The 22,337-nt window shown below is 54.6% G+C and overlaps 11 protein-coding genes across 11 annotated transcripts; 5 read left to right on the top strand and 6 right to left on the bottom strand.

Moving 5' to 3' along the window:
- Nucleotides 1–1,565: 1,565 nt before the first annotated feature.
- Nucleotides 1,566–1,850, top strand: CORC01_10826 (uncharacterized protein; the record flags this gene model as incomplete). Its single annotated transcript, XM_022622453.1, has 1 exon — nt 1,566–1,850. The coding sequence occupies one exon, from the start codon at nt 1,566–1,568 to the stop codon at nt 1,848–1,850; it is 285 nt and encodes a 94-aa protein (XP_022471091.1).
- A 969-nt stretch (nt 1,851–2,819) lies between these two features.
- Nucleotides 2,820–4,562, bottom strand: CORC01_10824 (uncharacterized protein; the record flags this gene model as incomplete). Its single annotated transcript, XM_022622451.1, has 4 exons — nt 2,820–3,162; nt 3,302–3,564; nt 3,813–3,991; nt 4,268–4,562. The coding sequence occupies 4 exons, from the start codon at nt 4,560–4,562 to the stop codon at nt 2,820–2,822; spliced, it is 1,080 nt and encodes a 359-aa protein (XP_022471089.1).
- CORC01_10825 (uncharacterized protein) lies at nt 3,801–4,055 on the top strand (the record flags this gene model as incomplete). Its single annotated transcript, XM_022622452.1, has 1 exon — nt 3,801–4,055. The coding sequence occupies one exon, from the start codon at nt 3,801–3,803 to the stop codon at nt 4,053–4,055; it is 255 nt and encodes an 84-aa protein (XP_022471090.1).
- Nucleotides 4,563–6,992: 2,430 nt separating the features above from the next.
- On the top strand, nt 6,993–9,405 carry CORC01_10823 (uncharacterized protein; the record flags this gene model as incomplete). The annotated part of the gene is made up of 3 exons (XM_022622450.1): nt 6,993–7,222; nt 7,280–8,209; nt 8,259–9,405. The coding sequence occupies 3 exons, from the start codon at nt 6,993–6,995 to the stop codon at nt 9,403–9,405; spliced, it is 2,307 nt and encodes a 768-aa protein (XP_022471088.1).
- Nucleotides 9,406–10,883: 1,478 nt separating this feature from the next.
- CORC01_10822 (uncharacterized protein) lies at nt 10,884–11,815 on the bottom strand (the record flags this gene model as incomplete). The annotated part of the gene is made up of 2 exons (XM_022622449.1): nt 10,884–11,433; nt 11,499–11,815. 2 exons carry the CDS (start codon nt 11,813–11,815, stop codon nt 10,884–10,886), a joined length of 867 nt encoding a protein of 288 aa, XP_022471087.1.
- Nucleotides 11,816–12,359: 544 nt separating this feature from the next.
- CORC01_10821 (uncharacterized protein) lies at nt 12,360–12,930 on the bottom strand (the record flags this gene model as incomplete). The annotated part of the gene is made up of 3 exons (XM_022622448.1): nt 12,360–12,556; nt 12,670–12,777; nt 12,852–12,930. 3 exons carry the CDS (start codon nt 12,928–12,930, stop codon nt 12,360–12,362), a joined length of 384 nt encoding a protein of 127 aa, XP_022471086.1.
- Nucleotides 12,931–14,334: 1,404 nt separating this feature from the next.
- On the bottom strand, nt 14,335–16,233 carry CORC01_10820 (uncharacterized protein; the record flags this gene model as incomplete). The annotated part of the gene is made up of 2 exons (XM_022622447.1): nt 14,335–14,635; nt 14,729–16,233. The coding sequence occupies 2 exons, from the start codon at nt 16,231–16,233 to the stop codon at nt 14,335–14,337; spliced, it is 1,806 nt and encodes a 601-aa protein (XP_022471085.1).
- An 862-nt stretch (nt 16,234–17,095) lies between these two features.
- On the bottom strand, nt 17,096–17,678 carry CORC01_10819 (uncharacterized protein; the record flags this gene model as incomplete). Its single annotated transcript, XM_022622446.1, has 2 exons — nt 17,096–17,187; nt 17,447–17,678. 2 exons carry the CDS (start codon nt 17,676–17,678, stop codon nt 17,096–17,098), a joined length of 324 nt encoding a protein of 107 aa, XP_022471084.1.
- A 316-nt stretch (nt 17,679–17,994) lies between these two features.
- Nucleotides 17,995–18,084, bottom strand: CORC01_10818 (uncharacterized protein; the record flags this gene model as incomplete). Its single annotated transcript, XM_022622445.1, has 1 exon — nt 17,995–18,084. The coding sequence occupies one exon, from the start codon at nt 18,082–18,084 to the stop codon at nt 17,995–17,997; it is 90 nt and encodes a 29-aa protein (XP_022471083.1).
- Nucleotides 18,085–18,493: 409 nt separating this feature from the next.
- Nucleotides 18,494–19,466, top strand: CORC01_10817 (uncharacterized protein; the record flags this gene model as incomplete). The annotated part of the gene is made up of 4 exons (XM_022622444.1): nt 18,494–18,507; nt 18,561–18,733; nt 18,804–19,049; nt 19,105–19,466. The coding sequence occupies 4 exons, from the start codon at nt 18,494–18,496 to the stop codon at nt 19,464–19,466; spliced, it is 795 nt and encodes a 264-aa protein (XP_022471082.1).
- A 421-nt stretch (nt 19,467–19,887) lies between these two features.
- Nucleotides 19,888–21,439, top strand: CORC01_10816 (uncharacterized protein; the record flags this gene model as incomplete). Its single annotated transcript, XM_022622443.1, has 4 exons — nt 19,888–19,995; nt 20,377–20,481; nt 20,546–20,922; nt 20,986–21,439. 4 exons carry the CDS (start codon nt 19,888–19,890, stop codon nt 21,437–21,439), a joined length of 1,044 nt encoding a protein of 347 aa, XP_022471081.1.
- Between the last annotated feature and the right edge of the window lie 898 nt (nt 21,440–22,337).

Genomic DNA, 22,337 nt, shown 5'->3' with positions numbered 1-22,337 from the left:
GGCAAGCATAGAGAGTGATCTCGAAACGGTTGGATTCGTTGATGTTTCCAAGAAGGTGATTCAATTCCGTCTGCAGGATGGTACCAAAGGAGCTGGGAATTGGTTCCAATATGGCCTTCTCAAGTTGCTGAAAGCTGGGGACCTTGCCCCTTTACCATGGGTGGAACGTAGGAAGGGGATCCTAACAAGCCCCCATACTCCGGCGTCTCGTCCTGAAGTCTGCGAAGATGGCTTTTTGGCCGGAGTTGAAAAGGAGATTAGGGAATCCGACGTCTGTTTTATGATGTGAGTTTTTCTTCTTCCCTAAGCTGACACTCGAGAGAGTTAGCTAACAGTGGTGGCAGGTGGGTCTGGACGGGACGAAAGCCTGACGATGGGTAAAGCGTCAAATTCATTCTGTTGCTAAGAGTTGAGATGCGGTGGGAGGTGTGCATTCAAGACAGCTCGGAAAGAGTCGGGAAAAGAGGTACATGACAAAATTGAGTCAAGGTAGTGCACGCAGCCTGGTTATGCTCCGACAGGATTGATCACACCAAGAGCGAGACAAATGGAAACGTGCTGCACAAGCGTTCAATGGTCTTAGGTATGTGAATCTCATGGACCTCTCTCCATTGATTCGATTGTGTGCGTTCGGGCGGATATTCATGTGCGTAATTGTGTCCACCAAGTGAACACCCTTCAGGACATAGTTCATTGACAACTGTCAAGAGTGATGTTCCCGAAACTCGCGATAGCCAGACAGCCAACGCTTTCATCCGACTTGGTCGAATAATTAGCACGGGTGCAAGTCTACTTGGAAAGTGGGCTACAGAGGCGATCCCGCCAAGCGATACAAAGGACAATGGATTGCGGAGAAAATTGGACCACTCTGGGGCATGATCGCATATTCATTGTGTCGTCAGTCTCTAGCGTCAACTATGAAAATGTCAGCGGCGTCGAAAATACAAGGCGGGCGCCGAGAAATGGCGACACAGCAACCGTGACAAGTGAACAGCCCGTTGTGTCCGGGAGTCATTGAGAAGGGGGCAGGGTATGAGGCGGCCCTTGTAATTTCGATTTGCAAAGGCAGGCACGCGGATTCCATTTCTTGTGCTGACGCGACATTGAATCGGTGGTTCATTTCCGGTGGTATGGCTTGGGCGGAGGGCTGTTCCCCGTACTCCCGCGTGCGAATGCTAGGCGGTCTCCCATACATTATCGAACAGTTGGCAGCTTCATTTAGACACTGTTCCGGCTACCGGCCGAGTGTCAGCATCCATCTAGACTGGTGGCGGCATCAGTTCCGCCCTGAACGCGTTAGATGTCCTTTGACTGGGTCACTCTAGTACCGAAGGCCCTTGCAAGCAGCTCGACTTCGTCGATGGGCTGACCCTGGGCAGCCCAGACCCAAAAGTGGACGAACCGAGAGCCGCCACCGCTTATTAGCTGCCTCGGGGGAAATGAGCGTCGAGGCCGTGCACCACTGCCAGTGTCTTATAAGGCCGTCGCGTTGCCAACAAGAGCTGAACAGCCATTGATCTTAACCACCAGGCAGTTCAAGCAAGACACTGTCTTGAATCGACACCATGGCAGAGCCGCCCCAATACCTTGACGATGAAGGATACTTCTCATTAGACGACTCTGACGCCCGAAGCCTTGGCAGTGGAGAGATGCTTGACGTGCTAGTGCGTCATCTTGAACATTGTAACCTCCCGCAGGAAGGGCAGGGAATATTCGCCATGAACGTCAATTCCTCCGGATTTTTGACGGCCGACTTCGACGTGTGTCCAGACACGGAGGAGTGCCCGGACGTGCTGAAGGCGAAACCTCAAGCAAGGGAACTCGAACTTGTTTTGAGACGGTGGATGTAGGTCGGCCGCAGCATCACGCACTTCATCTACTGACAAAGACAGGTTCGAAGACGCTGTCGGCCTTCGGCCTGCCCATCCTTATGCTTCCGTGTGCCTGACCGGAACCGTGATTCCGTCCAACCTCTTCAGAGAGCTCTACAGGTGCCGTTCACGGATCAAAATGCTAGGGTACCTGCTAATCCAAGTTACAACCAGTTGTCTCCAGCCTGAGGCTATCATCGATGTTCAATTTAGTGAACCGAGTTCGAGCGAGAGAGCAGCCGAAGAAGAGGAAGATAAAGTCAACAAGGTCAAGCGCATGATGGGTGAGGTTGGGTTTCAGATTTCGGGCCATGAAGAAATTTTTCTTCCCGCGGGATCAACAGTGGCGCAAGAGATGAAGACTGGGCGTATTGATACACGGGACGGCCGGACAGCAGGCAATCCAGCAGGTATGCATGAACAACTTCTTGACTGGGCAGATGGCCAGGAAGAAACGGGTGGGAATATATTACTGTACGTTCGGTCCTATCCACTGATTGGAAGGAGCTGACTATGGCAGGCACGTCATCCGAGGCTGTAAGCAGAGCAAGAAGAGATCTAGAGATGGTCTAGGAGATGATGGCGGGACGGCGAAACGAGTGTGCCGTCGAGAAGAACAGGTTTGACCTCGCAATACGAGCTGAGGCGCAGCCCTGCAAGAGCGTTTGGCGAGATGGGGAGGTGGAGATGTATTGCTGCCGGCGTCACTGCTGCCGCAGATCGGATTGCATGAGAAATCACCAGCCGGTAGAATGCGAAGGGGCTATTTGGCCATGTGGAGTGCGATTTGGCTTTTTCAAGGCTTGTGCTCCATCCTGAATCTTGTCTGTATTTCCTTCCTGCGATCTGGGAAAAGAATGGGGACCGCAGGCCATGACTGAAAAAAGGGGAAGAAGATGCGCGACGAAGAGTCAGTAGCCGCTTTATGCTCTTCGAGTGCCGGCTATCTCACAGGCCAGCGTAGATCAGGAGTCGCCTCATGGTGATGACATCAACGTCTTCGAAACCTTTCTTCGTATGGCTCGGTGACAGAACGAAGGCGTGCAGCGGGCTGGTGGCATCTCCCGATGACGTTCTGCGGCTCCGAGGGTAGAAGACGAGCGGCTTACGCCTAATCACCGGAGCCCGGCTTTGGGCATTCTGGGCCGAGCCCGAATCGGGGCAAGCCCTGCGCACTAGGTTAGGCGCGGTCTCTGCCAGCCGGAGCGAGTGACATGCGATGGCGCTCGGGCCTCTTTGCAGGGTGACACGTAGCTTGTGTGGGGCATCCAGATCTGGCTGGGTGAAGTACCTAGGGAAGGGGCGTGTACGTAGCTATGTGTCTGGGTGTACGTTGATCGAGAGGGCGTGCGACATGGTTGGAGAGGGGAGTGGGACACGCCAGCGAACACCCTGCCTGCAGTGTTCCCACGGTGCGGTGGCATGCATACGTGGGGTGCTCATCTAACGTTTTAGCGTCCCCAGCACGGCCCGCATTGAGTATGTGGGTGGAGCCGCGAGGCCTGCCAATCAAGGCAGCATCTCTCGACTTCATGTCTTGCGCAGCGACATCTAGCGCAACATCCTGCCAACTTCGCATTCGCCTACCGCCATGGGTACTCTTGCGCCCGTGGAATGAGCCAATCGCGGACCTGCCGTCAACTTGCCATCTGTTGCCGCCGGTGCAGGCAGCCTTTTCGGTATCGGACAGTGGCTCGCTGCGGAAGGTGGTTCACGGCTCCCACGGTGGAGACCATTTGGGCACCTGCGAAACGTCCTGGAGACTCTCATCAGCAAGCAGAGTTATAAAAAAGACTGACCTGACGGAAATCATGTTCGAATTCGACGGCCATCAACGTCTCGACGCCTGCCAGATCAGCCACACTTGGACATCCTCGCACGCGAGTCCCGCAGGATCAAAAAGCGAAAAACAGCAAAAAAGCCGACACTATGGATCGTTACCCCTGCGTCAACAGATACAAGCATGGCGTTGACTGCCCTGGCTGGGTCAATGTCCATGGCGCGCGGTGCGAAGATTGCGTCGTCGTATGTAACAAGCCTAAACACCCACGAACACTGCTGACCCTGGACAGTACAACCGCTAGGCGCCAGTTTGATGTTGCACTCGATCGTCAAGAGGGCTGGGTAGAGGGACAAGTAGCCATGGATTCAACCAGTCAAGAGAGATTGCTCTCCCACAATTAACATTGTTCATTCCCCAATGCGCGTTTGATGTGACCACTGCGAGCCTGAAGCCCCTAATTGTCAGTTTTTGAATGTGCAATGGGGCCGGCCTATGTCCAGGCCTCCCACTGCACGTCAATGCCCACGGCTGCGGTCGCATAAGCGGTGAGCTGCACATAAGCACTGTCTGCCTATCGTAGTGTGCCTTGCAGCCTGATGTCGGATGTGCGAACCATCGCGGACGCCTCTCGTGATCGATGGCGCCTTGTCGCTCGTCAGGAATTGGGTGCGAGCACCATGGCAATCGGGGAACGAGCTTGGCCCCGCGCGAGTTGGCGAGCGCCGCCCTCGCATCGTCGAGGGGCAATTCATGAAGTTGATTCCAGACTCCAGGCTCGCGACGTCCAGACCTGCTTCAGACCCGCAGATCGGCCGACCGCTCGGAGCTTTCCCGATCACAGCCCCCGACAAAATAGGGCTACTATGTGGTGAAGCTCGGCTATGCTGCGACTGGCTCAAGATGGCCATAACATTCGTTTCTTCGAACACGTGTTGCCGATCGTGGCTCTGGACTGGGCACGCTCATAGTCAGCCGCCAATCGATAAGCCTTCACTGGCTTCTCCTGTCGAGGCGGAATGCACCAAGTCTCCTTGGCATGTGGAGGCTGCGATGACGACGTTTTTTGATACATAGACGGCCAGGCAAACTTTGGCTGTCTGCACCGAGTGGTGTGGGTTTTAATTGACTGCGCGTCGGCTGCCACCCTTTCCATCGGGCCGAACACTAGACATTTCTTGCGGAGTGTAGTTGCCTTAAACAAGTCAAGTTGACACATCGCTTTCCACCCATAAGGCCGTCGAGATGATTTGAATGTCGGTTGGTTGAGGCCCCGCAGCGGACTGAACAACAAGCGTGGTGGGCTATGAAGTGCGTCTGAGGAACAAGCGCCCGACGCATCCTCGTCCGGTCGCTAGCATTCACCTGCACACCTGCAGAAACAACCTTCACCGCCAGATGAGGCAGCTAAAGCAGCCGGGGCGATGCTGAATGGGCGTAATTATTCATTTTCATCTGTTTGTACCGGTGAGTTCAATCCAGGGATCAAGTACACAGCGGCACTGATCTTCCAGGATGGACTCGAGGGCCTTGGGCACTCGGGATTGGTCTGCATATGACTTTGTCTCGTTTGAATTCGGGTAATGAACGTGATAATTCGCAGCGTGGTTCTCCGGTCCTTGGCCTGATTGCACCTGACAAACTTCCAGGCTCGTTTGCATAAAGTGACACTCCAAACGTGGTTGCACAGCTGTCCTATAAAATAGTCTCGTGGCCTCCGAGATTCAATCCAAAAGCCATACTCTGACCTTCTGACCATCTAGGTCAGTCCGTTCAGTCTGCAGCGCAATCTCTTCAATCATTGCCTTCTCTATGCCACCACCCATCTCACTGGCGCTCCACTCCACGAATACCGACCTCAATGATTTATTCCACAATTCCTCTTCGCTCCATCGGTCCCGGCCAACAGGCGAATGAGATAGGTCTTGGGATCTCGATCAACAGCGATGAATGCTCGAATCAGGTAAACAACCCATGTTTTCTGAGTCTCAAATAGGTCTTCCGAGTGTGTTGGCAGATACTGACAATCTGCTAGCCTTCTTATGGGCAGCAATCTATTGAAGGTTCTAAAGCGAACGTTCAACAGAGCTGTGGAACTCTCAGCGAGTCTTCCTGTGACACAAGAGATGTCGCCCCAGATTCTCATTGTCGCCCTGATTCCTGCCTCACTTCGGGCACTGAGAGTTCGGCCCAGTCTGTCGTCAGTCCTGAAGAAGGGAACAGTCCGAACTGTGAATGTAAGGCACTGAAAGATGGGGCTAGGCCGTCTAAGCGTCTGATCCTCCACGGGGCTCTTTTCAAGACGAAAGTAGGACCGGTCAATATCAGCTCTGACTTCAAGAAGGATGTAAGGGCGTCCATTTCGCGCGACGTCTTATTGTATGATGACAAAAACTGGGTTATTGAGGGAATCGTGATCAAAGGCAGGGATAAATGGACCATTGAGTGTTTCCAATGTAATCAAACTACCGAAGGCGACTCAGAGTTACGTCTGAATCAGATCAACGGGTTGACCTTTGCATCATAATAGTGACCCAGGTTTCCAGTCCAAATGGCTCGACCCTTGGGATACAATATTTTTTTATTGGAAAACTATCTCTCGCCAAATTTGCTTGACATCCGCTGTTGGTGAAATGATCCTCCCCTGCGTAATCAATAAGGCGTCCATCGGCTAACAGTAAAGTATTTTTTCATATCAAACGAACCCGCCTCGAAATTCAGGTGACACCCTTGAACTACGACCAGGCACATATCATCACCATGCTGGGCTCGCAGCACTGATTCCTCGCTGGTGCGAAGGTCGCGTAGTCTTGGGAACACTGGAGCGGGGCTAATGGGGCCGGGCGTGATTGCTCGGCTGCATCTCGTTGAAGCTCCATGCAACCAATCCACCTTGCACACGTTCTACGACTGCTTAAGTTCTAGGATGGCAGTTGTCGGGAAAGGTTTTGGGGGGAGGCAGTTCTGCCTGAACAGTTCTTTGGCGAACCATTTGATGGCGAACCACTGAGCCTCCGCTCTGCACTGCAGGAAGGCAAACTAATATTCTTTCTAGGGGCCGGGTGGGCCCTGCTGGTAGTGGCTCGCATGCGCCCTATGACTGTGCCTCAATGTGCAACTCCTTGAACACAATGCTTGAGTAAGGCAGATAGTCCGCGGACCAAAACATTTATACTTATAAGACCGTAATGTACCTCTTAAACTTCTCGTTCATCAGCTAGGAGGTCCCGTACTCTCTTCTGGATATAAATCGGGCCGAGGAGCTTCGGCAGCCGCATCATTCACCCACTCGACAGACACTTTGGGCCCCCGCTTCATATTTTGTCCGGCAGCAGGTTAACATGACTTCTGCGTCCAAAGGGCAGCCTCCCGCAGACCCGCCTGCCGACCTTGCGACAAGATTCAATAATCACAAACGCACCCGCGAAACGGAAAGGAGAAAGTGCCCCCTCTGCCCAGATAAATTCCCGTCAACTTCCACCAGAGAAGACGTAGTGCGGCACTTCTCCGAGCGCGGGCATACCGTAACAGACGGACAACAAAACAATTTAGTTGAGAAAACATGGCTACGGTATGGCGCCAAGTAGAGCAGAGCCGCATGTATGGATGCTAACATCTGAAATTGCAGCTTAAGAACCTTCGATACGGACACAGCCGCACCGTCGAATTCTCGGCACCAAACTTCCCCGAATCCACCGACCGCCGACCAACCGCCGGGCGATACGAAACCCGAGCCTACAGACAAGGCTGATTTGAGTACGGAGCCTTTGAATCCAACCCATGATACGGACCGAGGGCCAAAAAGTGTATTGCCCGACAAGAATAAGAGATATGCCAACGAAAACAAGCAAACGGGTCGGAAGCGGAGCCGCGCCCGTCACAATATCCAGACAGCCAGTGACAGCGATTTCCACAGAGATTCGGCGCACACGGGGGGGAAGCTATGGACACCAGAGGATGGAGGCCCTCCTCCGCGACGGGCTGACCAGGGCCGGCAAAGGGATCGAGACACCGATGACGCTCCGAGGCCCGCGTCCGGCCGCACATTCGAGCCCCCCCGCAATGCCGACTTTGACAATACTGAGGTCATGATAAAGCAACCGGAGACCCGTCCAATTAGCCAAGAGCAGCTCGTCGCCGAGGTTAAAGGGATATACGCCGGGCTCGTAATGGTTGAGAGCAAATGTATTGAGGTGGACAACGCACAAAGTTCAAATAACGAATCGAAACCCAAGCTCAACAACGAACAGTGGCAAGCCCTCATTGCACTACACCGGACGCTGTTACATGAGCATCACGACTTCTTTTTGGCCTCTCAGCACCCCTCTGCCAGCCCGGCATTGCGTCGGCTTGCCAGCAAATATGCCATGCCAGCACGCATGTGGAGGCACGGAATTCACTCCTTCTTGGAACTATTGCGCCACCGTCTACCTGCTTCGCTTGAGCACATGCTTACATTCATTTACTTGGCGTATTCAATGATGGCCTTGTTATATGAGACGGTGCCAACTTTTGAGGACACCTGGATTGAATGCCTTGGTGATCTGGGAAGATACCGGTGAGTTATCCGCTTCGATAATGTTGTTAATGTATACTGACAGCTCCAGAATGGCCATCGAAGACGACGACCTCAAGGATCGCGAGGTCTGGTCATCTGTTTCACGTCATTGGTATTCCAAGGCCAGTGACAAGGCCCCCCAAACCGGCCGCCTCTATCACCATCTCGCCATTTTAGCCCGCCCCAACGCTCTTCAGCAGCTTTTTTACTACTCAAAGTCTCTTTGTGTCCCGATCCCCTTCTTATCCGCGCGAGAGTCCATCATGACTCTGTTTGACCCTCACTTCAATGGCACTGCGCCGCGGGTGCCGGAGATTGATGCGGCGTTCGTCCGCGCAAACGCTATCTTGTTCAGCGGAAAGCACACTGACCAGTTCGTGTCATCCACCGACGAATTCATCGACTGCTTGGACAACCACATCGCGCGTAACACTCGACGCTGGTTGGACAGTGGTTACTACATTTCCATCGCGTTAGGTTGCGCCCTTCTCGAATATGGCAGCGAGAGCAACCCCATCATGAGAGCCATCAAGTCAGGCCGTGCAGACGACACAGACGTCCAGATGAACGAGACCGGAACCAACACTGCTCCAACACAGAAGTTCCTAGACGCCCTTGATTTTGCGGTTCGCACTCACAACGTGGTTTTCAGACGCTTTGGCGACGCAAACATCAACCCCTACCTGCACGTCACACTATCGTTCCTCTATCACATGTCTCAGTTCCCTGCTGCAATGGAACACATCGAGGAGAAGATCCCTTGGAAGCTCATATCCTTATTGCTAAACACCCTCGTGCCCAAATGCTCGTCCATTGAAACCATTGAATCAGAGGACTTTCCCCGGCCAGCCAAGGATGCTCCTCGTCCTCTACCGGATGATTTCGCGCAGCGAGGCCTCCTGTGGGTTGACAACTACTACCCCAGTGACTGGTTTACGGCCGGGAAGGTGGACGACGACGAAAAGTATTTCGAAGTCGCCTCAATGGAGGATGAGCGTCAAGGCCGTTGCGTATGGCTGGGTCGCCGACTTGCCACCTCAGGCAAGTGGTTGACGTACACGGCCGAGGGACATTTTGGGGTTCCGTCGCAGTACGATATCGAAATTCCTGGCCTGAGTAGCGATGACGCCTCCTCATCGAAGGGAGACGACGACGGCGATGTTCGCATTCCAGATGCTCCAGCAGCAAGTGCGTAATGGTGGTGGGACGGATGGTGCTGTCCTTCGGTTGAAAACTTGTGGTGTCTGGCATAAATTGGCAATGAGTTTTGTACAACTACACCCAAGCTGTCGCTTTGTTTGCGGCAGCTGCTTCTTCTTTTGTTTTCAATGTGTTATTGCCCCTACTGTACCGCTTTTGAGGCCAATTACTATCAATTCTCTCCCGCCTCTAGCCGAGTCAAATTCCGGTGGCAGGATCGTCAAAGCCGTGGGACTAGGGAAATTGATGAAGGAGAGGCTCAACTTCTCGAAGATGACAAGGTTCTAGCCTTGTCCATTAGCCAGTTATCCAGAGAAGGAGCATGATCATCTACGCGAAGGGGGCCTGCGGATGGATTTGCTATCGAAGGGTAGAACTTCAGAAGTTCTCAAGAGCTAGCCACACTGATAATTCAAAGATTCACATTGTTGTGGAATTCACTTGACAGGTGAGAAGTTTGGGGACTCGGAACTGTCTGTTGAATGAAGCAAGTAGCCTTTCAATGCACTGTTGGATCGTACACCGGCCTGCGACGCCTTAGCAGCTTGTCAACGTTCACAACGGGGTTTCCGGAGTTACTGCCAACCGGTTCAAGGCGAAACTAATTACGACGCGTTTTGAGATGTTAATATGCATATATTTACTGCTATTATGTCTTTGACCAGGCATCAGCTGCTCCGCGAACGAATACTCTCCGTATTGGTGTCCGTATCACAGGATAATGGGTTCGAACCGTAGTTCTGTGGGGTGACGAAGGGTCAGTTGACTGTATATTGGATCTCTGCGTAAGGTGGAAAAGAGGATCTAACCGGAGGTTCTGACCGCAGGTTAGCCGTTCAGTTGGGAACTGACATAGAGACCCGTTGATGGTCCCTGCGCTTGCCCTGACTCGAGGTCGGATTGGACTTCCAATCCGACACTCTGTCTTTGTCTCTGTTGAACGACAACAGCGCCCTGCATGATTCGTTCACCTATGAGGTTCTGTACTACGCCATAACAAAGTTTCACCATCGCCAAGACATCATATAGACTGAGTTTTAAAAAAACGGGAAAGACCTGAGGCTGAAGCTCAGTGTCGTCACGCTGTCTGGTGCACGGCCACCGGCGGGGCCTCCGGTGGTACAGCCACTGTGGCACCGGTGGGGGATTAACGATATTCCCGGATCGGGGGAATCAAAGGGCAGATTCGAATGACATTCATCGACCTGTACTTGGAGTATCTCGGCCGTAGGCCACGGGTCCTTTGTGGTTTTCTCCACACATCTAGCACTACATGCCTCATCCTCCTGCGATCGCAATCAACACTATCCAAGAGCATGTGAGAAGCATCCTTTTGAGTGCATATACCAACAGAAGGGGGTGTTGTTAAAGCAAGACGCAGTCGGCGGTCTTCTGGGACAGTCGGCGAGAGCGGTCACGCCCACTTCATGGGCATCGCAGCCGACCTGCGTTTTGATGTTCTGTTGGTAGACCGTTAGTACATCGCATGAGTTGACTTCTGATACATGCGGACACGGTACGCGACAGGCACGTCGTCGTATCTGGGGCTGCTTGCACTCGAGGACCGGTCCATGTCTGTGTCGTACACCTCGTAACCGTGTGGGTGCTGCTGCTGCTGCTGCATGTACTGCTCCGTGGGAGGGAGTCTCTTCGAGCTGTACGCCGCCAAGCTGGCAGGCCATGGGACACGATTGGCGGGGTAGGACGAAGGCGCCGTCCTGGACTTCGTGCCACGGTTGCTCACCCTGCGATCCTTGCCGCGGCCCTTGATGCCCTTGTTGCTGTTCTTGAAGAGATTCGCGAAGTACCAGTACATCTCGCGTTGGTGTGGCTCACCGAAGGTGACCTCTCTGCAGGGCTGGAATATGCCAATGGTTGGGGAAAGGGCCCAATTACCGACTTGCGTATGCCTCCGTTGCACATGTTCCGGTGCCGCACGGCGAGAAGCTCCCACGCACGCGACGGGAACCCGCTGCTGATGTGCACGAGAACCGCCAGATGCTCCAGCGCCTTCTCGACCCGGACTCCGTATCGATATGCCGTCGTGGGTTGCAGCGTCGAGCCGCCGTCGTTCGTGGACGTGACTCACCGGGACCGCAAGCCGTCGTCCTGTACGATCTTCTTGATCACCCACCCTCGGCTAACGCCCCCGTCGCGTTGGAAGAGTCGGTCGACGAGCGAGCGCCCGACCCTCTCGTCCGCCGCGTTATCCAAGAGCTCGGCCCGCGGGATCGTCGGCAGTCCCAGTTTGGCCCAGGACTGTTCGGAGAACGCGCCGAAGAAGAGCAAGTCCTTGTAGAGCACGGTCTCCAGCTGCCAGACCCCGACTTTCATCATGGCCTGGACGTCGAGAACGCCGAGATGGGTGCCCCTGTAGAGAAGCTCCTCTCTGCTCTTGTCCCACATCGAAACCCGTTGGCTTTCGGTGGCCCAAGTTGCTGGATGGGCATACACCTGTCAGGCTTTATCAATCGCTTGAGCTCATCGTCTCCACGGATGACGTCTAACGAGGAAGCCCACTCAGACGCCTTGTCGATTGCACTCCTTGCTAGACAATGAGGGAATTGGCGAAGGTGATGTCGAAGTCGCGATGTGGTAACGCAAGTCTGACAGTCGCGGCATTACAATGGCTTGTGTCGAGTCAAGACGAACGGAAACAAGAACAACAAGGTCTATAAACGGAGTGAAATTCGCCAGATGATGCACCTGACAGACGTTTCGTAGAGTGGTGACACTATTCCTGGTTCGTGCCGGATGTTGAGTTTGAAAACTACTTGTGAATTCAGAGAATCGCTTTTGCATGGAAGGGAAGGGATTTCTAGATCGCCGCTCTTCAAAAAATCTGGCCGTTATTTGTAGTCTTATTCCAAATTCGAATACCACCGCCTACATAGTACAGTATGGCGCAGGACCGTTCGTGGACAAAGTGAGGTAAGAAAGATGAAGCCTCTCAGCCGTTGAATGCGGTTATCTGCCCGGGAAACGTCGATGATGGAACAGTAGTAGGCCCAAGACTCTCCCCAGTTACACCCCAATCGCCGCCGTTTTCCAGAATGAATTCCTGTTGCGGGATAGGCGGACCATCGAAGCCATAGACCCACGGGTGGAACGGCTCGTCTGCTACAGCATGGGCAGAGTCAGCAGCATCTGTCAGATATCCATTAGTGTATCCAGTTTCGAGATGCGTGCTCTCCGCGCAATAGCCGCTCGGTAGGCTGTGCTCTACTGGCTTGAACAAACAACGACCACATCCAGCATACCATCCACAACAGCAGTTGTGAGCTGGGTAGAGGAAGACCGGGTCGCAGCCGCCTGAGCTAGGAGCCTCGAAGCATTGTTGACTGCATAGCGATCTGAGAACACAAGGACTTGGACGCATTAGTAGTCATCCACCGCTTCACCGTATCCGGGTTGACTTACTTCATGAATGCAGTATGCAAACAAATAGGGCACATCTGAGCTGAATGGCCGGCGGGGCCCTCATTGCCACAACCGCTGAACATCTGTTCCTGGAGAGCCATATTCGAAGATATGACGTCTGAGGACTGCCGCGTATGTACCGAGACCATATCGTTGAAGGTGGGTTGCCCAGAGGACGTCAGCTTTGGGGGGGACAATAACGAGCACTCCGCCGCGGCAAGGCTTATCGTACCATAGTACGATTCCATGTCCGCTTGTTGGTACTGTACATCTGCCAATGGTGACATGGCATCTGCTGGCGGGGTGTGCGGTCCGGCCAATTCTTCTCGGAAAGCCTCGGTCTGGTCAAGGGCCTGCGTGGCCGGACTGGACGACACTAGACGCCGTATGGAGGTCCAAAAGGCATTGCCGTCGGAGGGTTCGCTGAGTATGTTGTTGAGCGTTGGGATGTGCTGGAGCAGGATGTGAAGTGTGTGACTGAGGAGGGTGCCACACTATTTATGTCGACTGTTCCAACTGGGCATCTGTAGACCTTTGTCAAATTACACAACCCGAGCCTGCGCAAGGGGTGCTCTATTCTGGTCGTGACAGCTATGGAGGTACTCTCTGTTCTTGGTGCCGACCCGCAGAGACCGGGAAGGCTGACAAGCGTTCGGGCAGGCAAAGAGCAAGCGCCGTAGGCGACGGAAGGTAAGATGCAGGGTAATGATAGCTGACGAATAGCTAGCAGGTTGAGCTGCCCTGCTATGACGACGATGAGTGCCCGGGTGAGGGGATTGGCCGACATTTGGCACGAATCGACGCTGACCAGCGTCTAAAGCGCAGTCGAGTGCGCATCGTACGGGGGGGTTTCTGCCCGTCTTGCTTCTTCACATCCATTTCTGGATGAGTAGTCTGTTTGTACAGAATGATTCGGTGCCGCACACCCCTGTGACTGTACACCATACAATGTCAAACGAAAAGGCTCTCTTGCCGAGTTCTCGCCTTTCATCTCCGAAAAGAAGCAGCAGCCGGTGCGCGCCGAGCTCTGTCGCAGCAGCTGCCAAGACGCTATTTGAAGACGTTTCTATGTTATGGCCTGAAAGCACAAGGGCCAACCGCTCTTGGTGGTCATCAACTGCAAAAAGACATCGTGACTGTCAAAAATGAACGTGCCCCCTCCGGATATCTCATACTTTCGCAGTAGATTGGGATTTCGGAAACAGTGCCTCCTGGCCATACCGAGTCAGAAGTCTCTGCAGCGCTGCCGACCGTTTGTGGGTTGAGCGCGACGGCGGCCCGGTGGCAGCCGCCGCTTTCCCGGTCTCATCCAGCTATTGCGAAGAACGGCCTTCTGTTGTCTAGACAGAACTGCTGACATGGCCCTTGACAATGGTGGCGCCGCCCTGGCGAACGTAAGCGATGATGGCATCCTAGACATCAGAAGATTCCTCCCTGAGGGCCGCATCGATAATGCCCGCGGTAGTCTCGGGCTGGCCGGACCTTGGCAGAGACGATACTCTTGGTCAACGTTTCCGCGCCGCCGGCGAAGGCGTTGCCCATAATGGGCCCCAGGACGGGCCAGGAAGGATGAGGGCGTGCGTCAACTGCGGACTATGCGCCAAGAGAATGGTCGCCTTGTCGTCGATGGTGACCCGTGCCGCGCGTGGAAGACCTTCGTCGAGAACCTCGGGCACGACACCGATGTGACGTGCGTATACGTGTCCGTGGTGACGATGAGAGGAGTTGATGTTGGAGACCATGAGCTTGGGAAGGATGTCGTTGAGGGCGGGGAGCACGAAGGCGGCAAATTTGAAGGCGAAGGTACTCATTGGTGGCGTTATGGGCATTGCAAACCAATAGCCAGGTAGGCAGCGGGAGTCTTTGTTCTCGTAAGGGGGTATTTGCTTATCGAGTTACTTCATTTTGATCTCTTCGTTGACCCATGATGGTTGAAGGGCTTTCAGAACCCTGCGTCTAGCTTGGCTCAACTCAGCTTCGACCGTCTCGCGCATTTGTTTCATCATGCTATCCTCGACTGATTCGCGCTCGTCCTCTTCCAATTCCTCTCTACAGTCCTCTAACAACTTCTCTTTGAGATCCGCCATCTCATCACAGACGTCCGGCATCTGCTTCTCGAGGGTGTCGCACCTAGCTTGAAGTTCGTCCACCGCAATGTCGAGATTGCCGACAGCCTCCACGCTTTCAAATTGACCATCTTCTACCTCACTGCATTTTTTCTCCAGGTCATCGCACCGCGCTTCGAGCTCCTCATTACGTTTCTGCAGTTCCTTCACCGTTTGTCGTAGATCATTGATCTGTTGTTGCTGCTGTTGCTGCTGCTCAAACACACGCATCAGCAGACTGTCGGGAACGGCTGACGGCAACCGCTGCGATTTGTTCCGATGAGCGGCGTCTCGTGTAGGCGTCGTTGCGGTGCACACGGTGGTACGTGAACGTTTTCTTTTCATGGGTTGCATGTGGATATCTGCGTTTCCTAAAGGGAAGACGCCCTGAGAGGAATCCGACTGATCATTCCACTGTTCAGCATCGCCATACCCCGGCGGGTCGCGGTCGTAGTCGTAGTCGTGGTCGCGTCTGAAGCTTTCGGCCACGATGGCTGCGGCGTCTGACATGGCCTTCGGCGACTGTCCCTCGGTCAAACATTCGTCGTAGGGCGGGGGTGAGCCTCGCTCAGGTGGCACATCCTCAAAGGGAAGAGTGCTACCGCACGATGCAGGCGTGGCCGCGCCGGGGGAGTTGCGATGTTCCTTTGTGGACGGAGAACCCTCATGGTCATGAGGCCTGTCCACCTTGCCGCCAGCGCCATGGTACAGCCTGCTTACGTCCACCATGCACTCATACGCCTTCTTGTCACTTTCTGTCAAATATGGAAAATCCAGAATAGCCCTCTGGTAAGCCCCGAACGTCTTTCGCTTCAAGATGTCGTGCCGAAAGTACACGGAAAATCGCGAGGCCGTCGCAAGGGACATTAGTGATGCCGGAGTCTCCAAGAGAGGTTCGCCAGGCGTATTTTCGTTTTCAGAGTCGATTGGCGTGACTAGGTCGATGTTGCCCTCCCTATGCAGCTGGAACTGAAGACAAGTTACCGATTGCATGCCGTGGAGTAGCCGGCGGACAGTGTCCATGTAAGGTGGAACTGGGCAGCTGGTGTCGGTTTTGTCGAAGAGGGTTTTTTTTAGCGACTTAATACAGTTCGCTCGGATTTGTAGCCAGGTCGTGGTATTGGTTGGCATGCCGTTGGGTGCTGAGAAAAGTCGGAAATAGACGAGGCCGGGGGAGGAGTATCGGGCGCGGAGTTGGAAACACTGCTTGATCACTTCAGGCAATTGGCCCTCATCTTCACGCACCGCGATGAGTTCGTGGACGTCAAAGTCGGGATCGTCCGGGTCACAGGGCGGCATGTTGAAGCCTTTTTCGACTGCTTTTGTAGGGTTAAAAGAACACGGAGGGGCGTAGTAGCCGACAACGAGTAGGAAAGGAGCCGGTACTTACCTACAGTCATGCTAGCATCGTCCTTTCTCGCCCTTCGCAGCATTTCCTCAGCGCAATCCCACTAGACGAGACGCATCCGGCAAGGCTCCGACCCGGCTCAAAGTGCATGTGTAGCTATTGTGCGAACAGTAGAATGACCGGGGTGTCTAGTCACGAACTCAGGCGTGAAGCTGCGAATGCTACGCTCTGAATTGGTTCCGACGAGTACCCGATCCCGCTCGCACAATGAGTCACGCCAGCAAATGAACGGTCGGAACGGTTGGGACAGGCCTCATCAACGAGGACGCGCAGGATAGATAAAGAGCTGGAGAGGGGAGGATGACGTTGGAGATGGAGTTGCTGAGGTCGTCAATGTGCAGAGGATGAGAAGCGGAGAAGGCTGGGATTCAGTAGGCAGGAGGCAGGCAGCCCAGAAAAAGGGCGGGACGCGGTAGGTTTTTATTCCGCGAATGAATCCACTAGCAAGAAGGCGATCGATTGGCTGGTTTTGCTTCAATTTACCCGGTGCCTAGGTGGGGCTGATTGCGGACGTCGTTGGCGCGCTGAAGCCTGGGACACACCAGCACACCACACCGGAACACCACGGCTGGAGCGACCCCAGAAACACCAGTCAAGACGATACGCGTCGTCTGGTTGCCAAGGAGGCATCGCTCTTCGCTTCCCAATCATTTGGATCTGTCGACACGAAGCTGTTTGGACCTGGCGTTCACGGCCGGCCACCTGCTTGCGTCACTGGCTACGCCGAGCTCCGAGGGGTGACCCTGAGACATCTCATTTAGCGCGCGCGGCAACGGTCTGTTGGCGCTGCACCAGCTTCGCGCTGTTGCCACGCTTGACACGCGTCTTGTCGAAAAGCGTCTGGGCTCGATTGACAGATCCTTAGAGCAGCCCGCAGCGTCGACCAACCGATACAACTGCTCAGACACAGGACCCGGGGACAAACGAGAAGCCTACAACTCTAGATTACAGAAGTGTCCCACGACGATGACAGCGATGATGCATTTGTAGGCATGGGCATGAAGGCTCAATCTCATTCTATGGCATCTTGGTCAGAGCCAACCTCCAGGGTTGTATGGTGGCCTGGTCCGCTTGATCTCCGGCTTGACAGCCTCAAATTCATACCCTTCTCGACCCCGCCTGACTGGAGCCAAGAGTACACCAAGATCATCTTCTGCTCTGGCAAGTCTGGCTCGTCTACAGCCTGTCCCTCCACGCCTTTGCTCGACTCAGATTCAGACGGATGACCAGCACTCATGCTTTCCCCTGTAGACACAGCGTTTGTCTCATTCATGACGCTCGCGAAACGGATGACAACATCTCGAAGCCGCACCACAGCTTGTTCGACGTCGGACATGAAGGCGGTCCCTGTGAGGGCCACGCTTTTCAAATAACCAAGCTCTTGCCTGAGGCGGCCGGAATCTCTCACGAGTTCTTCTAGACGTTTCTCCTTGCTGACCGGTGCCTTCTGAGACTGTACGGTACTGTCTGCGAGGTCGGTTGCATGGGTTCTCCCGCCCAAGGCCGCGACTGCGTTACCTATGTCGGTTGGTAGGCGCGGCAGACCGTTTGACCGACGAGGGCGCTTCAAAGGTCTGGCTGCCGTGGTATTGCTATCGCAATGCGGCGGGGTGTCGGTGCGTTGCCGAACCAGGTGCGCGTCGTGGATCGTTTTATGTGAGGACGACTGCTGAGCGCGAAATGGAAGCCAGATGTAGATGGGATATACTTCTCGTGAGCCGTGACAAGAATCCAGACGCCATATCGGGCTGCTTTCGTCGTCAACTCGATAAGCGGAGAAATGAGCCAGAGCTTTCACGGGTGAGTAAGCCACGAGGTGATCTCATTTCGATACAGCAGACTTCATTAATGTCGTGCGGTCCAGTATCAACTTCGAGACTACCTCTATAGTCCTGGCGTCGTTGCGGAAACGGCCATCGACGCCAGCCGTTGCCCGCCGAGCCGATGATGGCTTCTCAAAGTCCGGTCGCGTGGAGATATGCTTCTTAGGAGACAATGTCGGACGTAAACACGGGATGACACGTACGAAGAGCACAATGTGCCTCGTCCGAAAGGCAAGGCGGTCTGGAGTCACGGTGCTGACGATATAAATCTCATTGGCAATGGCGTGAGCTGGGCTACTGAGTCGCCATAGACGCGCTGGAAGAAATCATGGATTCCATGTGGTGAGCGGCGCACTATCAAAATGCCACAGGAGTATCCTGCTAATGGGATTCAGGACCAACCTGCTGAGACAAGACGAGCGGTGCTGCCTCGCCATCTGCCTGGCGGTCAATTGCCCTCACAAAGGGCTGACCGACGACACGTGGTACCCGCCGCTGAAAAGGGTCAGAGAAGATATGAATAGCACCGCGGGAGACCGGTTCATCGCCTACATCATAAGCTGTCTCTGTGGGCCCTTATAAGGCAAAGAATTTGTCATCAAGGTCGCCGCGCTTCTGGCGTGCCTGAAAGTCCGCAGCATCCGATGAAAGTGACGACGGCCCGTCGGACAACAGGACCAACCTGTTGTTCGAGTTCGACAAGGCACTAAACTTTGACTTTGGAAACATGCCCATTGCCATCAAAGTGCTGGAGCAGGTCTTGATGTTTTCCGCGCGCATCTGGGAAATCGATGCGCCGGAAGACACTGTTCACCCCGGGATCTTGCTGGCCACTTTCGACCTCTGCGACGATTCAGTGAAATATGCTCAACATGTACTGCTGCGTGCGAGTCTTGTTTCTCGACACCCATGAGTCGACCATGCACCGGACACGGGCAGTCTTCCAGATGAGCCCTGCAGACCCGGCGGAGCTACTCGACACGCTCAGCGACGACGAGCTGGAGTCGGCGGGCCACTCCATGTGTGACGTGGATGAAGATCTGTTCAACGACGAGGACGACGAGCCTTCCCGTTCTGACATTGAATCTGGCGAAGGCTCAGACCTGTCGTATCCGGGGCGGTTAGACGACGAGTACGGCGGTGCCGAATCCGACTTTGTGGAGGGCTCAGACGTGTCGGAGCCGACCTGCCCCGGTATCCATCAAACGACCAGGGAGTGCTCTACATACAATGCCCTGTGCTCTTTACTGAGCGAAGAAAGCTCTACCTTTGCGACCATCACAGATGCGACACATTGGTGATGCCGGCGATGGCTTGCATGGAGTCCAAGAGCACCTCGCTCTCACTTTTAATTAAAGCCAGGCTGCGAAGCACGAAGCATCGATAGACGGAGCCCAACGGTGCCGTAAAACTCCCGGCGAAGGAGCGGAGGCGAAAGATGAGGGATTCGTCCGCAAAGTACCCACCAGCGGCATAAGTGGCTCCTTATCATTCTCGCGCCTCAGCGCAGGAAGCAAGTTTCGTTGACTGTACTACGATCAGAACCAGAAGTGCCTTCTCGTACCGTACTGTACGCACCCCATCTATTTCATGGAGTCTCTCCCGCAGCGGAGCGATCACCAGCTGCAGGATGCCAACTCGACCAGCGTCGAAACACCGGTGATACCACCGGCAACGTCTGCACCAGCATTCTCGCGCTCTCCCATCGGACTTCCCTAAGCAATGTCTCGTCGATCGTCGGCTCTCGCAGTGCTGCTCCTCCAGCTTGCTGTTGCCGCCATGAAAGCAACATCGGCCGCCGAGATCCTCTCGCAGGTTCCGTCGTGCGCCGTGAGTACTCGTGGCATCGGCCGGGCTTTCGTCGCGCTACCGGGCCATCTATCATCCAGTCTGAGTGCATTAGCAGCACATTCATCACGTGTGCCTCCGATCCAGAAGACGCGACTGCGTGCATCTGTCCCAGCATTGCTGTCCAATCGCATCTTTCGACATGTGTGCAGACAAGCTGCCCGTTTGACGATCAACTAAGGTGGCCCCGCCGTTTCCTGTTTGATTTGAAAGTCCATCTGACCTTGTGAAGCTGCAGCGACGGTGGAGGGAGCCCTGTGCGAAGCGGTGGACTTTGGAGGGACGACTACATGACCATTTTTGCGGTGGTAATTGGCCCCGAGTCCGCAGGCGTAGGCGAACCTTGCTGATGTTAGCTGCCAGGCACTTCTCATTGCTCTGGCTGCGGTCTATCTGCACATCACAAGCATCGTTTTCGGCGTGCACTACTGGACGATACCAGCCGGTAATGGGGTTGTTATCCGAAAGGTTCGTTGCTCTGTGTCCGCCAGCTGTTCGTGGTTCGCGGTATCCCGTCCTGACGCCGAGGCAGATGTTGTACGTCGGAAACTTGATCTACACCGTCCTGCAAGCCGCGGTAAAGCTGTCGATCATGCTCTTCCTCGGCCGCATTTTTCCGTCCGAGACTTCTCGGAGGATCGCCCAGGGCCTTCAGATCATTCTGCTACTGCATGGCACGCTCTTCACCATCCCGTTCGCGACGCAATGCGTGCCTGTGCAGTCGGTATGGGATCGCACCATCACCGATCGCCGATGTCTAAACTTGCAAGCTGCGGGCTACAGCAGCAGCGGGCTCGCCATGGCGGAAGATGTCGCCATCTTGCTCCTGCCGATTCCCTACGTGTGGCGGCTCAAGATTTCTCTCCGGCGACGCCTGGCCGTCATCGCGCTGTTCAGCATTGGTTCATTGTGAGTTGGGTCTACATTTTCCCCGGCAGAAGGGCAGGAGAAGAAGGCTCACACGGCACACAGCGCGTGCGTGACGTCGGCGGTCTGGGTCAGATACCTGGTGGAGTACAGCACCACGTTCGACGAGACGTGGGACCATGTCGATATTGTGGTGTGGTCATTCATCGAGCAATCGACGGCGATGCTGTGTGCGAGCTTGCCCAGCCTACGTCTATTGCTCGTCAGCGTCTGGCCCCGACGTCGGTCTACATCGTCGGGGAGCTTTTTCAGCAAGGACGGCCCAAAATACAAGTGGGCCCGGTCTGTCGATAGACTGAGGCGACACCGAACGCAGATACGGAGGGATAGCGGCCCCGGACCGCAGCACCCGGGCGACGGCGTGCTTGTAACGACCATGGTGGAGGTCGATCGGCAGTCCTACGTGGCTCTCGACGTGCCGCCTTTTCCACCGCCTGCCTACTCTGCGCGTGGCGATGATGACTGGCAGCAAGTCGTGAGAGAAGGGAGAGTTGGATAGTATATTTGATGAATCCATGATGAATCCATGATGGGGGGCTACTTCGGAGGCATGTTGCCGTGCGGGATTCGTAAGAGGAAAGCGACGCGAACTCAAGTGACGCTACATGGAAACATTGCTATTATGATACATTGGAGTTGGACGGTGTCTGGTATCTCTAAAGGCGGCGTAACGAGTTATGAGGTAGGTCACTTAGCCATGAGTAGGACAGGAATCAAGCACGGTATTTTCTCTCAGAGTTCACCACTCATCAAACGGCACGGAGGTTTACAAGGAGGAATTATCATCACAACGTAGGGCCTTAGAGGCAATGCGGGCTCGAAAAATGCAGCTAGAGTACTGGCGACTATTGCGATCTCGTGATAGCTTCTAGCGTTGCTTTCTGGTGCAATGAATACTTGGGGTTTCGCCGTTTCTCTCTCTCTTTCTCTCTCTCTCTCTCTCTCACGTGGGCAGCGCAGATGAGAGCAATCAACCGGGTGCAGAGGATTGGAGCCCAGGCGATTGTGGGAATCTTCAATGCAGTGGCCACGGTGGTTGCCGAGGCGGAGGCCAGCAAACAATCGGCGCAAGAGAGATACGACAGAAGATCAACCACATTCTGGGTACGGATGCGAAGCCTTCCCAAGACCCATCCGCTTCGCCGTCTGCGGGCAGTGGCCTTCAGACGGTTTCCAACACCCTTCCAGTTGATGGCGGTGGCCTACTGCGACCTAACCCTTGACCTAAGCCATTGAAGGGTACGCGATGGCTTCATGGAAAGCACGTATGGACACGGTGGTCGACAACGATACAGACAAGGCCACTGAGGCAATCCAGTCCAGGTGGGTGGTGAGGATTGCGACGGGGAGCTCAGCAAGAAACGGGGTTGTGGGCTATGGGACGGCCACAGCGCTGC

This window comes from Colletotrichum orchidophilum (assembly GCF_001831195.1).
Source record: "Colletotrichum orchidophilum strain IMI 309357 chromosome Unknown Scaffold_110.1, whole genome shotgun sequence".
NCBI lineage: Eukaryota > Fungi > Ascomycota > Sordariomycetes > Glomerellales > Glomerellaceae > Colletotrichum > Colletotrichum orchidophilum.
The sequence above is the reverse complement of the archived record's forward strand: the minus strand, read 5'-3'. Positions and strand labels throughout refer to the sequence as shown.